Raw genomic sequence first — 12,680 nt, 5'->3', positions numbered from 1 at the left:
CCCCGTTAGAAAAAAACTTTCTGAAACTTGTAGGAAAAAGGAGGCGTGAGTTTGACCCAGAAATACTCACAAGCTCAAATGCTTTTTGACTCTTTGCTTATGTTTAGTATGAGTGTTACAACTCTTAAACTGTGTTAATAAGTCAGATTGCATGAAATAGCATGAATCCCCCACCCCTCCTTTAAATAGTTGGTAATGTTTCCTTATGCTTGTGCTCAAAGATGTGTTGAGATCATTTCGAGGCAATGCTATCATGATGAGGTGGTTTTTGGCCTGAAAAGACCTTTGAGGACCTTCTGTTCTAGTGAATGACATCAGTTTTAGCATAACAGCAGTGAATGTGGAAGCAAGAGTTTCATTTAATATAAGAGAGAAGGGAAGTTCATATTGTTATTCTCTGAATTCATGTCCACATAAAAGCAGGAAACAACTGAAAAAAGACTATATTGATGTATCCAAAATCACATGTTTGGGGTTTTGGTATATTAATAGCAACGTTAAACATTATTCATTTACGAGAATAAAAAAGCTTTTTTTGATTTTCTGAATGAAATGCAAAATAGGCATGTCTGTGCAAAACTAAAAGTTTATTCTTATTAACAATAATAATTTCCTACGACTTCTGACAGTCCAGTGTAAACCCCCTGATATCTGATCGTTAACGATTAAAATGTCTCCATGGTTCACGTTTTCCGAAATATCATTGTATCGTGCCTACATCAAGTACGTGACAACTGCAAGTACGCGACAAACTGAGGCGCGCACTACATGGAGGCGAGTTAAGGGCCGGGTATACTTTTTTATGTGGATGACTTGCGCACACATTCGCGGAGCTTTCAAAGTATACTCACCGCGGCTATGCGCGGATGGCCATGTTCAACACGTATGCAACACAAATGATTTCTTATTCAAATTTTTACTCTACCAAGCCGCTAGGGCAGCACTGATTTGTGACATTTACAAGTACATTAAAAATTTAAGATAAGTGAAGAAAAGTAGCCGATCCACCATTGCAAACAAAGTTTAGAACAAACATGAAGAAAACATGAATTAAACATTATGGTGATGAAAATGCTCCACAGCTTTCTGTTCTCGGAAGAAGTAAAAATAAAAGAGAAAACGATAGTGTGTGTGCAATATTTTCTTGCGCATGCGCTGTTGTACGCGTACTGCCCGCACAGTGTCCGTGCATATTTTGTGACCTTGTAGGACTGCATTTTCAAATGGAGGCATTAGTATGGCTGAATTAAGACTCAGTAATGGCAAAATAGTCAACAACATAAAAAACTACCGTGAGAAAAACGTGAAATCGTGATATGCTATTTTACCCATATCGCCCACCCCTATTGTGTATGTAAAGGTTCACGTCTGAGAATTACTTTTGGTCTTGACCTAGCCGTGTTAGCAACACTTATTTTTGTCATTCGTAATAATTATTGTAAGTCATATGCGATCACTTATATTAATGCATCTGGCAGATGCTTGATTTCAAAGTGTCTTTAAGGGAAAGTTCACCCCCCCAAAAAAAACATCTACTCTCATCATCTTCTCACCCTTTGGTTGTTGTAAACCTGTATGAGTTTCTTTATTCTGTTGGACACAAAAGAAGACATTTTGATAAATGATGGTAAGCATGCAGTTAACGGTACCCATTAACTTCCATAGTATTTGTTCCCTACTATGGAAGTCAATGGGAACCGTCAACTGTGTGGCTCTTTTCATACAAATATCTTTCAAACCGGTTTAGAATAACATAAGGGTGAGTAAATGAAAAAGTGCATTTAAAGTGCATTCAATGTATACATGTATTGGTGTATGTGTGTCTCCTTGGATTAAACCTGTGACTTACAAGTTAACACAATGTAATAATCTTCTTAACTTTTTGCAGTATACTACTTAAAAATGGAAAGTACCTCATTCATTTGAAGGGCAAAACGGAACAAAGTGAGAGTGTTTGTTTTGGTTGGCAAATATTTGGTACCGTCATCACATGGAGGTTGTAGAGCAGGAATATGTGACTGTGTGTGTGTGTGTGGGCGCAGTGTCCTATTGTTTAGTTTCATGGCCCTCACTTTGACCTTCAGCAAACTATTTGGTGGTGTTCTGTGGTCCTCAATGATATTTTTAGTTGACTCACAGCAGCTACGTATGCAGAGCTGAGCTACCTGTTTTGTTTGTCAGGGTGTGTTGGTTTAAAGAGCGTTCTGTTTTCAATTGGATGACAGAAAAAAATAACAGTATATATTTGTTTAAATAACAAAGATGTTAAATATGTAATGCTGATTGATGCTGTTATTTTAATTAACTATGTGTGTTTGTTTAAAAAAAAAAATCTAGAAACAAAGATATAGGGATCGATGACCGATACGGGATGCCGATTTTCTTGAGCCGATATTTTAAGCCGATACTGCTTTATCATTTAATAATTTTTCAAGAAGACTCAAGAGATTCATAAAAAATCATCCATTAATTACACGGGTATTTATGAATAAGACTGACTTAATTAACTTTAAAAATGTTTGAGTAAATTAGTATTTTTTTTTTTAAATAGACAGGAACATGTTATAATTTTTTTTGTTGTCTGATATACGTAACCGAGATGTCCATTTTAAACAAAACAATAACGATTTTAAACCTAATAGATTCTCAGTTTATTATGAATTAGGGGACCTTAAAGGATTAGTCCATTTTCTTAAAAAAAAAATCCAGATAATTTGCTCACCACCATGTCATCCAAAATGTTGATGTCTTTCTTTGTTCAGTCGAGAAGAAATTATGTTTTTTGAGGGAAACATTCCATGATTTTTCTCATTTTAATGGAACCCAACACGTAACACTTAACTTAACACTATAACAGTTTTTTTTTTAGAGTTTCAAAGGACTCTAAGCGATCGCAAACGAGGCATAAGGCTTTATTTAGCAAACAACGTCTCGTCTATCTCCGGTCCTGAAAAGCGCCAGCGCGACATCACTTAAATGCAAAGTGACGTAGAACGGTCACGTGTTACATATATGAAACGCACATTTGCGGACCATTTTAAACAATAAACTGACACAAAGACATTAATTAGTATCGTTCGACATACAACAACGTCGGAACGGTCCTCTTTCTCCACACTTGTAAACACTGGGGCGTAGTTTTGCATTCGTCCTCTGTGACTTCTTGATGTGATGACGTATTGCGTGAGGTCGTACTGGCCCATCACAGGACCAGAGATAGACGAGAAGTTGAGGTTTTAAAAGTGCATATTTTTTATTTTTCTTGTCAAAAATGACAATCGTTTCACTAGATAAGACCCTTATGCCTCGTTTGGGATCATTTAGAGTCCTTTGAAACTCCATTGAAAAAAAATTGGTAAGAGTGGAATTAAGTGTTGGGATCCATTAAAGTCCATTAAAATGAGAAAAATCCTGGAATGTTTTCCTCAAAAAACATAATTTCTTCTTGACTGAACAAAGAAAGACATCACCATTTTGGATGACATGGTGGTGAGTAAATTATCTGGATTTTAAAAAAAAATGGACTAATCCTGGTGGTTGTTGCTAGCAACCATGAACTGCGCTTTCTACAATGATGAGGAACTATTAGCAAAGGATTTTGATTTCTAGCCCTTTACTAATACATATATTTATGGAGATGAGAAATAAAAACCCGCCCTGTCCAGCTATAATCAGCTGTTTGGCCGAGCTTTCGATGTTGTCATTGGAAAGGTCGGTTGTTTTTTGTCACATGAATTGCGTTCGCTTGCGGCATTCTGAAAAGATGAGATGTTTTCCATCTCACAACGGCATAAGCGTGCCTGGACAAACGACCGTGCTGCACCACATGTACGTCGCAACCACGTCGCTTCTTTTATGAGCACGCGTTGCAATTATTTAAGAGCTGTTGGTTGCAATTCGCAACCTCACCACTAGATGACACTAAAATTTACACATTGCACATTAAATAACCAGTTACTCAATAATACAAATTTACGTTCTACTCTTACTATAAATAATAAGCACCGAAAGCCATGCTATATTGTAGATATAGTTACAGTTGGATAGGGTTGCACTAGACGTGTGTGCGATTATATTGACAATGTAGCATGGCTTCTATTGCATATATAAACAAGCCTGTACATTAGGTTTGGCATTTAGCATAAGAATTTAACGGTAACACAAATGATCGTTGAATAGCAGAACGATTTAACTTCATGGTTTCAATATGGGCATTATGTATTTAAAGGCCTTCCTCTTAGCACGTTGCGTAGTGAAATATTAATGCAGCGCCACACATCTGCTGTTTCTGCAGGTAGTAGTCAAGTATTATCGCCGTGTCTGTGTTTCTAAAGGCCTCTGTCTATCCGGATGACATTTGCATATGCAGAACGTTCCATGCCTCCGCTCGTTGCCGCGGTGTGCCGACACATAGGAGAAAACCACCCTTGCCCCCACCCCCTTCATTAATATGTATGTGTTCTGAACGGTGCGTGGTTGCTGATTAATGCTGTCTGTCAATTTCTTACAGATCCGACAGTGCTGTGGAAGTTCCCTCAGGACTTCGGAGACCAGGTTGGAGACAGAGGAACTTTTTTTTTCTTAACCCCCCCAACCCACCAGCACCATATCCATGACCCCTCCTGCTCCTAGAAACCTATCTCCCTCCCTCTTCTCTCTCCCCCTTTTCTTTCTCTCTCTCTTTCTCCCTCCTGTGCGGTGAGATGTTGCTGATAATGAAAAGCAGTGAGCAGGTCTTCAGTAAGCGTTGTTCAGGTTATTATCAACTGGCTGTGATGTGAATGGGTGTGGATGGAGCCACTGGATCTCACACCAATACATCTGCGGGTGGCTTACAGTATTATATCACGGCCGTAGCTCGCGATAAGTAAGATGCAATGCACAGTAAGCTCATCATTATCACGACAATTTAAACCTCGACAGGTTGGCTTACTTATTGTCTCGCTTATTACGACACTGCATAGCAAAAAATAGATGTGAAATATTATGTATGGGGTAATGTGTAAAGATTAGTGCAACATAAGAACAAAGCAGAACACATCTGGGTGATTCTCACGAAATTAGACTTATGAGGTGTCATGAAACATTTTGAAAAGAAAGTAAATGCTTTCAAAATAAGCAGCATACAGTTACAAACATCTCTTCATGTACTATTTTGCACATGATTTCAAATGACATACAAACCAATTTAGTTTTTTTCTTACACATTTAAAGGAAAAAATGTCATTACCGCAACGTGTCCATGACTGGATTTGGGTTCTTTGACATGGAAATATTTATCATTAAAAAATCTAAAAAATAAAAAGCTTCAGTGCATGTTATACTATAAACATTTACAGTAAAGAAACATGTGGTATTTGGTGATCATTGGTAAATGTAAAGACAATAATAATGAATATAAATGTGACCAAGACCAATTTTCTCATCCTCCGCAACAATTTACAATCATTTTCAAAACATTTAAAACATTTTTTTTTTGGAAGGGACATAATTGACTGTGACACTCAAGATGGCTACCGGGTAAGCAGTTCTTATTTTTTCTCTCCAGATAAAAGTTCTCATTACCGAAACATGAGTTTGTAAATGCATATATTTAATGTAATATCATGTTGCGGTAATGATAATTTTTGGTAATAATGATCTAAAAAATGTAAATAATTCTATAGGAAATATTTGTTAAATCCTCTAAAAATAATGGTTATAGTAAGTTCAGACGACCTTAGTCTTATATGTGCAAAAAAATTGGCTTCAATGGCTTTTAAAAAATTCTGATGCTGGACACCTTCTAAATCTGGATTTCGTGAGAATCACCTATCTGTGTAGAAAATTGCTTGCTAGGGACAAATATTATAAATGTTTTGAAAATTGAAAGCCACGATTGACCAATAAAAATCAAGTATTTCAGAGAGCCGAATAGGCTTAATTCCGAAGGTGTGCAATTAAAAAACCTAACATAATTTCTGATAGTCTTGTAGCAGTAGGCAGTACAGAATTTATAAAATGATGATAATTTATGAGAGACTAACTGAAATGTTTGTGTTTTAGTTGTATGGTGTAGTCCAGGTCATGTGTGTTTGCAGCACAAGAAGTTGGTCTGGGTCATAGTGCAATGTTGTGGTTTTTACCATTTTTGTTTCTGTCTTCTTGGTCTCGAAAGGTCTCCGAGCATAAGTTTGCACAAAGCAAATTGGGCCGTTCATTATGAAACTAAAACGAGAATGTGACCGTCTTATGCACTTTGATCCTTGTCAGGCATCTTGAGAAACAGTGGGTTTGACCTGCCAGAACGAAAAAGTGAGAACTGTAATTTAAATGAGTCGAGAAGAAACTCAAAAGTAAAGAATTGCCAAAACAGAAAGAAGACTCGTGACACGGTGTCATGATCGTCTCAACACGCCAGCAAAGTTACAGAGATCTACAGGGCAGTAAAGAAGCCTTTGCCTCCATAATATTCTCTATTATTGCCTATTTTAAGAACCGAATGGTTGCACGCTGCGTTTTAATGACCACTGCGGTTCAAATGAACCTTGGAAATGGCTTCGTTACCCTTTGCAAAGTACTACATCTCAACATTTAAGCAGTTTTGAGCTGATTCAATATGAGAAATGTACAATTAGAAACTGAATTGATTCACCGCAGCACTATCTATATATAGAAAAGGCCTCACTCGTCCTGTTTAACGACAATATCGTTTCCAGTTTAAGATGTGTACAGATGGATCTGCCTTTTCCACGTTAACATAAAGGCTCGCATTGAGCCGCCTCATTACCAGGATTAGGCTCTTTTTCGTCTTTGTACGGCCGCTCTCGCTCTCTAGCTGCCGAAATCCCTCTTTCCCCCCAAGTTAGCCAGCATATGGCCGCAGCAGCTCCGATCTCTACAGGCCTTCTTTGTTTATCCTCTTATTGTTGCGGCGCGTAATGACAGTTGTAGGCCGTAGACCGGGGTGGAGGGGTTACTTTACCCCAGGGGAGCCTGGTGAGCAAGAGAAAGAGGGAGAGGGGAGAGATGAAGACAGGGAGGACGGTGGATTATGGAAATATGAATTGATTTTTTATCCACTTGACTCTCTGGTAGAATAGGGACTCTAAATACCGAACAGACTGGAAGCTGGCACATAGGGCGGGGAAATATACAGCACAATCCCTCTTCCCCAGTGACTAGCCATGGTCGTGGTCACCTACAGATGACATGTTAGGGATCAGTATATATCTGAATTACAAGGAGGCTGCTTTTTGTAAATGATGCAGACAGATGGATCGGGTGGTAGATTTACTGTTGATTGTCCTTAGATCTCTTTCTTATGGTCTGCTTATACGGAAAATAAAATATAAATGCACTCCTTTGCTTGTTTTGGTGCTCTCCACCAAATAAATGTGTCACTTTACCCTTTATATAGTACTTTAATGTGCTTGTTAGTATGACGTATATATTAGTGAGTGTTCAACACGAGGTTTAACATTGAACAGGAAGTTTCGTCTTTAATTCTCTAGAAACACTTAGAAGTTATGAATCTCTTCCTGTTGATACAGCTGTCTTTTATAACTGTGTGCAGCATATCTAAATGCTGATCTCTGTGGTGATATTAGGTGCATGATAGCAGTAGCATTACATTACAGAATTTAACTTGTATGACCGAATGTGACCCCACATGTGAAAACCTCGCTAAAGCCATTTTTACTAGTCATTTTTTTTACGTAACACCATACGATATAATGTAAAGAACATTTGGTGAGAACATAACTTTAGCCCTATACGCATTTAATTGTTTCTCATGAGGATGTCTGTTAATATATTGGCATGCTTCCTCTGCAATAAAACTCATGCATTCGGATTAAGAGAAATTTTGCGGTGGATATGAGTTTATAATTCGAAACACCTGGAAATGCGCTGCATGTGTGGTTAATTGCATGATAATTTACATGACCTGGATACTTGATTATGTATATTGAATACTAGTTTGTGACTAAATACATTTAAAAGTTGTATTTAGCACTTATTCCTGCTAATAGACTGCTTTTTTCTGGTTTTCTTTTCTTTATTTCTCAGCTCCACTTGCTGTAGTGGAACGATGATAAAACTTTGTTCCCATATGGGTGATTCTCACGAAATCCAGATTTAGAAGGTGTCCAGTATCAGAATTTTTAAAAAGCCCTTGGAGCCAATTTTCTTTTGCATATATAAGATTAAGGTCTGAACTTACTATAACCATTATTTTTAGGGGATTTAAAAAAATCACAATTTTTTAAAAGCCCTTGAAGCCAATTATTTTGCACATGTAAGACTAAGGTCTGAACTTACTATAACCATTATTTTTAGAGGATTTAACAAATATTTCCTATAGAATTATTTACATTTTTAGATCATTATTATAAAAAATTATCATTACCGCAACATGATATTACATTAAATATATGCATTTACAAACTCATGTTTCGGTAATGAGAACTTTTATGTGGAGAGAAAAAAATTAGAACTGCTTACCCGGTAGCCATCTTAAGTGTCACAGTCAATTATGTCCCTTCCAAAAACATTTTTTTTTAATGTTTTGAAAATGATTGAAAATTGTTGCGGAGGATGAGCAAATTGGTCTTGGACACATTTATATTATTTATTATTGTCTTTACATTTACCAATGGTCACCAAATACCACATGTTTCTTTACTGTAAATGTTTATAGTATAACATGCACTGAAGCTTTTTATTTTTTTAGATTTTTTTATTAAAAATATTTTCATGTCAAAGAACCCTAATCCAGTCATGGACACGTTGCGGTAATGAAAATTTCCCCTTCAATGTGGAAAAAACAACAAAATTGGTTTGTATGATGTCATTTGAAATCATGTGCAAAATAGTTCATAAAGAGATATTTGTAACTATATGCTTCTTATTGTGATACTCTTAATTTGCATTTACTTTTTTTATCAAAATATTTCATGACACCTCGTAAGTCTAATTTCGCGATATTCACCCATATACTTCTCATCATTTCAGTTGTGAAGGTGTCAAATGCACGCACTTCACTGATGCAGAATAAATCCGAAGCCCTTGAACATACAGTGATTTTCAGTAGTCTTAAAGGAAGTGCAGACTTTTTCATTGATCCCCTTTTATAAACTCAGAGATGTGGATTCTGACGGCAATTAAATTACCACATGACCTTGGCGTTCGTCAACGGGGTCGGGGATTTTTTATTCGGGTGGTCAGAGAAAAACACTGACATTCTGGATTCCCAAAGCAAAAAAATCACTGACTACCTCCTGTACATGGTGAAAATACCATACCTCCCCAGAAGAAAGCGTTATCTCTCATGTCAAATATTAGATTTTTTTCAAAAGCTTATATTTAACACTGCAGACCAATTAATTTGCCTGTCTATGTGTCACATAACATGCGAAAGCTGAGATTCTTCCGTTTTCAGTGATATATATATGACACATTTATAGGAAAACAAACGGGTCTATTTGTGTGACAAATAGCAGAAAAACATTGATATCAATGTACTTGGTTGTGTGCCGAATTCACACTCCAGGTTTTAAAAACTTAAAACCAGGATGAAGTTGCAATATTTATGCCTTGCCCATTACTGACCCCATTGTCTCTCATGCAATTATTATTCTTATTATTATTATGGTCTGTTTTACACTTTCTAATGATAGAAAAGAGCTTCCTGAAAAGAATGATATAAAAATCATCAGGAAATAACGTGCCTAAGTGAACGCAGATGATCAAAGTAAATGTTTTATCAAGCCAATTTCATGGTATTTTTCCACAGAATAATAAAGCGTAGTATCAATAAAATCATTAATTTCAGTATTTTTCATGTTATCAATAATAATTTAAGTGTTGTATTTTAAAGGCTCAGTTTTTAATCTTTCATTTACAGCAATAATTACATATTATGTAATTTTTTATGGCCATGTCATTAGATTACGCAACTTTAGGCGGGGTTACACAGGCGGGTTACATATTAATTAAATTCTTTATTGATGTGTGACATATCTACATTACTTGACTATTAGTCATAAATATTTACTTGAAGTGTTGATGGTTTTATCAGACACACGTGTAGACATGGTTACGCACCTGGCCCAAAAGTTAATTTCAGGTCTGTGTTTGTTTATCGGTCTGGCTAGTGGCAAAACCGACCTCTGAAGATATCTTGTCGATAATACAAATGTTTCGGTTTCCGAAAGATGAGGAGAGAGACGGTGAGCATGGATCACCACTGTACGAAAAGAGATTTGACAGCCAGGCAAGAGTTCAAGGATCTGTAGCTAACATTGTATACATTATTTTTCGCAGTAATGTTAGTATAGTAGTCGATATGCTTTAGCTATAGAACTAACGTCATTTAAGTTTGGACCACAAAAGCTGTTTATGTTGTTGCTACTGAAACTGTGATTTATGCTGTGATTATTAACTCTTTTCCCGCCATTGACGAGTTATCTTGTCAATTTAGAGAAAACATTTGCATTAAAAAAACGTGTTCCTGATGAATTTTTATGTTGATCTGCAATACCGCAGATATAAATATAAATGCTTATTCAATTTATGAAAAAAACTGAAGCCAAAACGTTATTTACTCATTTTAAACTCTGTGTATGTTTTGATAATCGTTCTGAATCTGATCTCTAACAAAATTCCTTTACAAAAATGCAATTATTTAAACTTGTTGCTAAATTTATTTATTTATTTTTAAAAAACTTGTTTTTATTTTAAAATTTATAAGCAGAGAAAAAATATTGATAGGATGAAACATTTTGTTTGTTTGAAAGCAGAGGGTTTGTTCTTTCATTTGATATATTTGTATGTTTATATATTTTTAGAAGAACATTTTCCTGGAAGGCATTTTGTGAAACTTTTGTGAAAATCACAAAAAATGCTGACGGGCAACTTTTCAAAAAATGGCTGGGGGGGAATGAGTTAATAAATTAATAATTGTAGTTAGTTTAGTATTTTTATAACAAATTTTTTAAATTAGGATAGGCGCTAAGAAGGAACAAATATCACATTGCCATTATTACCTTTGTAGATTTTAAACCTTGACCTTGACATTGAGTTACACATTTTCCTAACACGGCTTTGTTTTCCAAAGGGTAATAATGCAATGTTAACATCACATTTTAAACCACCAATAGAGTGTATTTGACCTGATGGAGAATCTTGCTAAGCCTCCAGATGTCACCAGGTCCTCCATCTCCTTAGTTAGGCGGCGAACCGGCATGCTGAGTGAAGCTACAGCTCATGTAACAAAGCGAGAAACTGCGTCCCCAGAGCATCCCAGGGCAAATATTTGTCTAGCATTGACACAGTGTACAATCATATGCCCCTAGCCTGACACTTCATGATTGGTAGCCTTTCCCCCACGGTTCACCTCCTCCTTCGCAGGACACGCAACAGCACCCCAGTGGGAAGGCCAGCCAGCGGAGCATCATCAAGGAGCACGGAGACCGCTGGTTTGGTCATGCCTATTTTTCAACACTTTAACATGGAGGGCAAGTGAGAGATGAACCGTGATTGAGGAGAACATCATCTGCTGAAGATGGAGGAATGGGAAGGGGGCCATGCCTTGCTGTTTTGGAATACATACAGCAATTTCACACATGCCCCTTAGAGTCGTCGGGATGTCCCCTGTTCGTTTCATTTCAGAGATTTTACTTTAATTTCTAAGAGACTTGGAAGTCTTTAGGGCTCGCCCATAGTGTGGCAACGTACAGGCTTGGCCTGGTTACTTTAAGGGATAGTTCACCCAAAAATGAAAATAATGTCATTAATGACCCATCCTCATGTCGGTCCAAACTCGTAAGACCTCCATTTATCTTCAGAACACAGTTTAAGATGTTTTATATTTTGTCCAAGAGCTTGTTGACCCTTCATTGAAAATCTACATATGGTATACTGTCTATGTCCAGAAAGGTAATACAACATCATCAAAGTAGTCCATGTGACATCAGAGGGTCAGTTAGAAGCATCAAAAATACATTTTGGTCCAAAAATAACCAAAGTTACGACTTTATTCAACATTGTCTTATTTTGCGTCTGTTGTAAAGCGCATGCGCAAGACTAAAGTCACGTGAAGGCAGTGACATGGATGATGTGTTATCCTCAGACATGTTTGCGAAGTTTTTTTTTTTCAAACTTACAGCGTGCGTCTCCCTCAGACTGTAAACGAAGCCTGGGCGCACAAAAACAAAAAACAAAAATAAAACAGCTGGGGCGCACCAGATAACACGTCAGCCGCGTCGTACGTCATCCGCGTCACTGCCATCACGTGACTTTAGTCCCATGAGTTAAGGTTAGGGTTAGGTTGAACACGCTTCACAACAGATGCGGAAGAGAAGACAATGCTGAATAAAGTCGTAATTTTTGTTATTTTTGGACCAAAATGTATTTTGGATGCTTCAACACATTTTAACTGACCCACTGATGTCACATGGACTACTTTGATGATGTTTTTATTACCTTTTTGGACGGTACTAAGATTTTCAATGAAGGGTCAACAAACTCTTGGACTAAATCTAAAACATCTTAAACTGTGTTCTGAAGATGAACGGAGGTCTTACGAGTTTGGAACGACATGAGGGTGAGACATTAATGACATTATTTTCATTTTTGGGTAAACTATCCTTTTTAGGGATAGTTTGGCCAAAAATGATATTAAACCCACGATTTACTCA

At 36.8% G+C, this 12,680-nt stretch overlaps 1 protein-coding gene across 2 annotated transcripts in view; it reads left to right on the top strand.

Moving 5' to 3' along the window:
- dennd1b (DENN/MADD domain containing 1B) overlaps positions 1 to 12,680 on the top strand; it is a 151,702-nt gene that overhangs the window by 41,979 nt on the left and 97,043 nt on the right. For both annotated transcript variants that reach the window (XM_065259515.2, XM_065259516.2), the window contains exon 3: positions 4,511 to 4,554. In XM_065259515.2, coding sequence (XP_065115587.2) covers positions 4,511 to 4,554 — 44 coding nt within the window. The remainder of the gene's footprint in view (positions 1 to 4,510; positions 4,555 to 12,680) is intronic.

The sequence above is a fragment of the Paramisgurnus dabryanus genome, chromosome 24 (genome assembly GCF_030506205.2).
Source record: "Paramisgurnus dabryanus chromosome 24, PD_genome_1.1, whole genome shotgun sequence".
NCBI classification, from domain to species: Eukaryota; Metazoa; Chordata; class Actinopteri; order Cypriniformes; family Cobitidae; genus Paramisgurnus; species Paramisgurnus dabryanus.
This window is presented reverse-complemented; position numbering and strand designations above follow the sequence as displayed.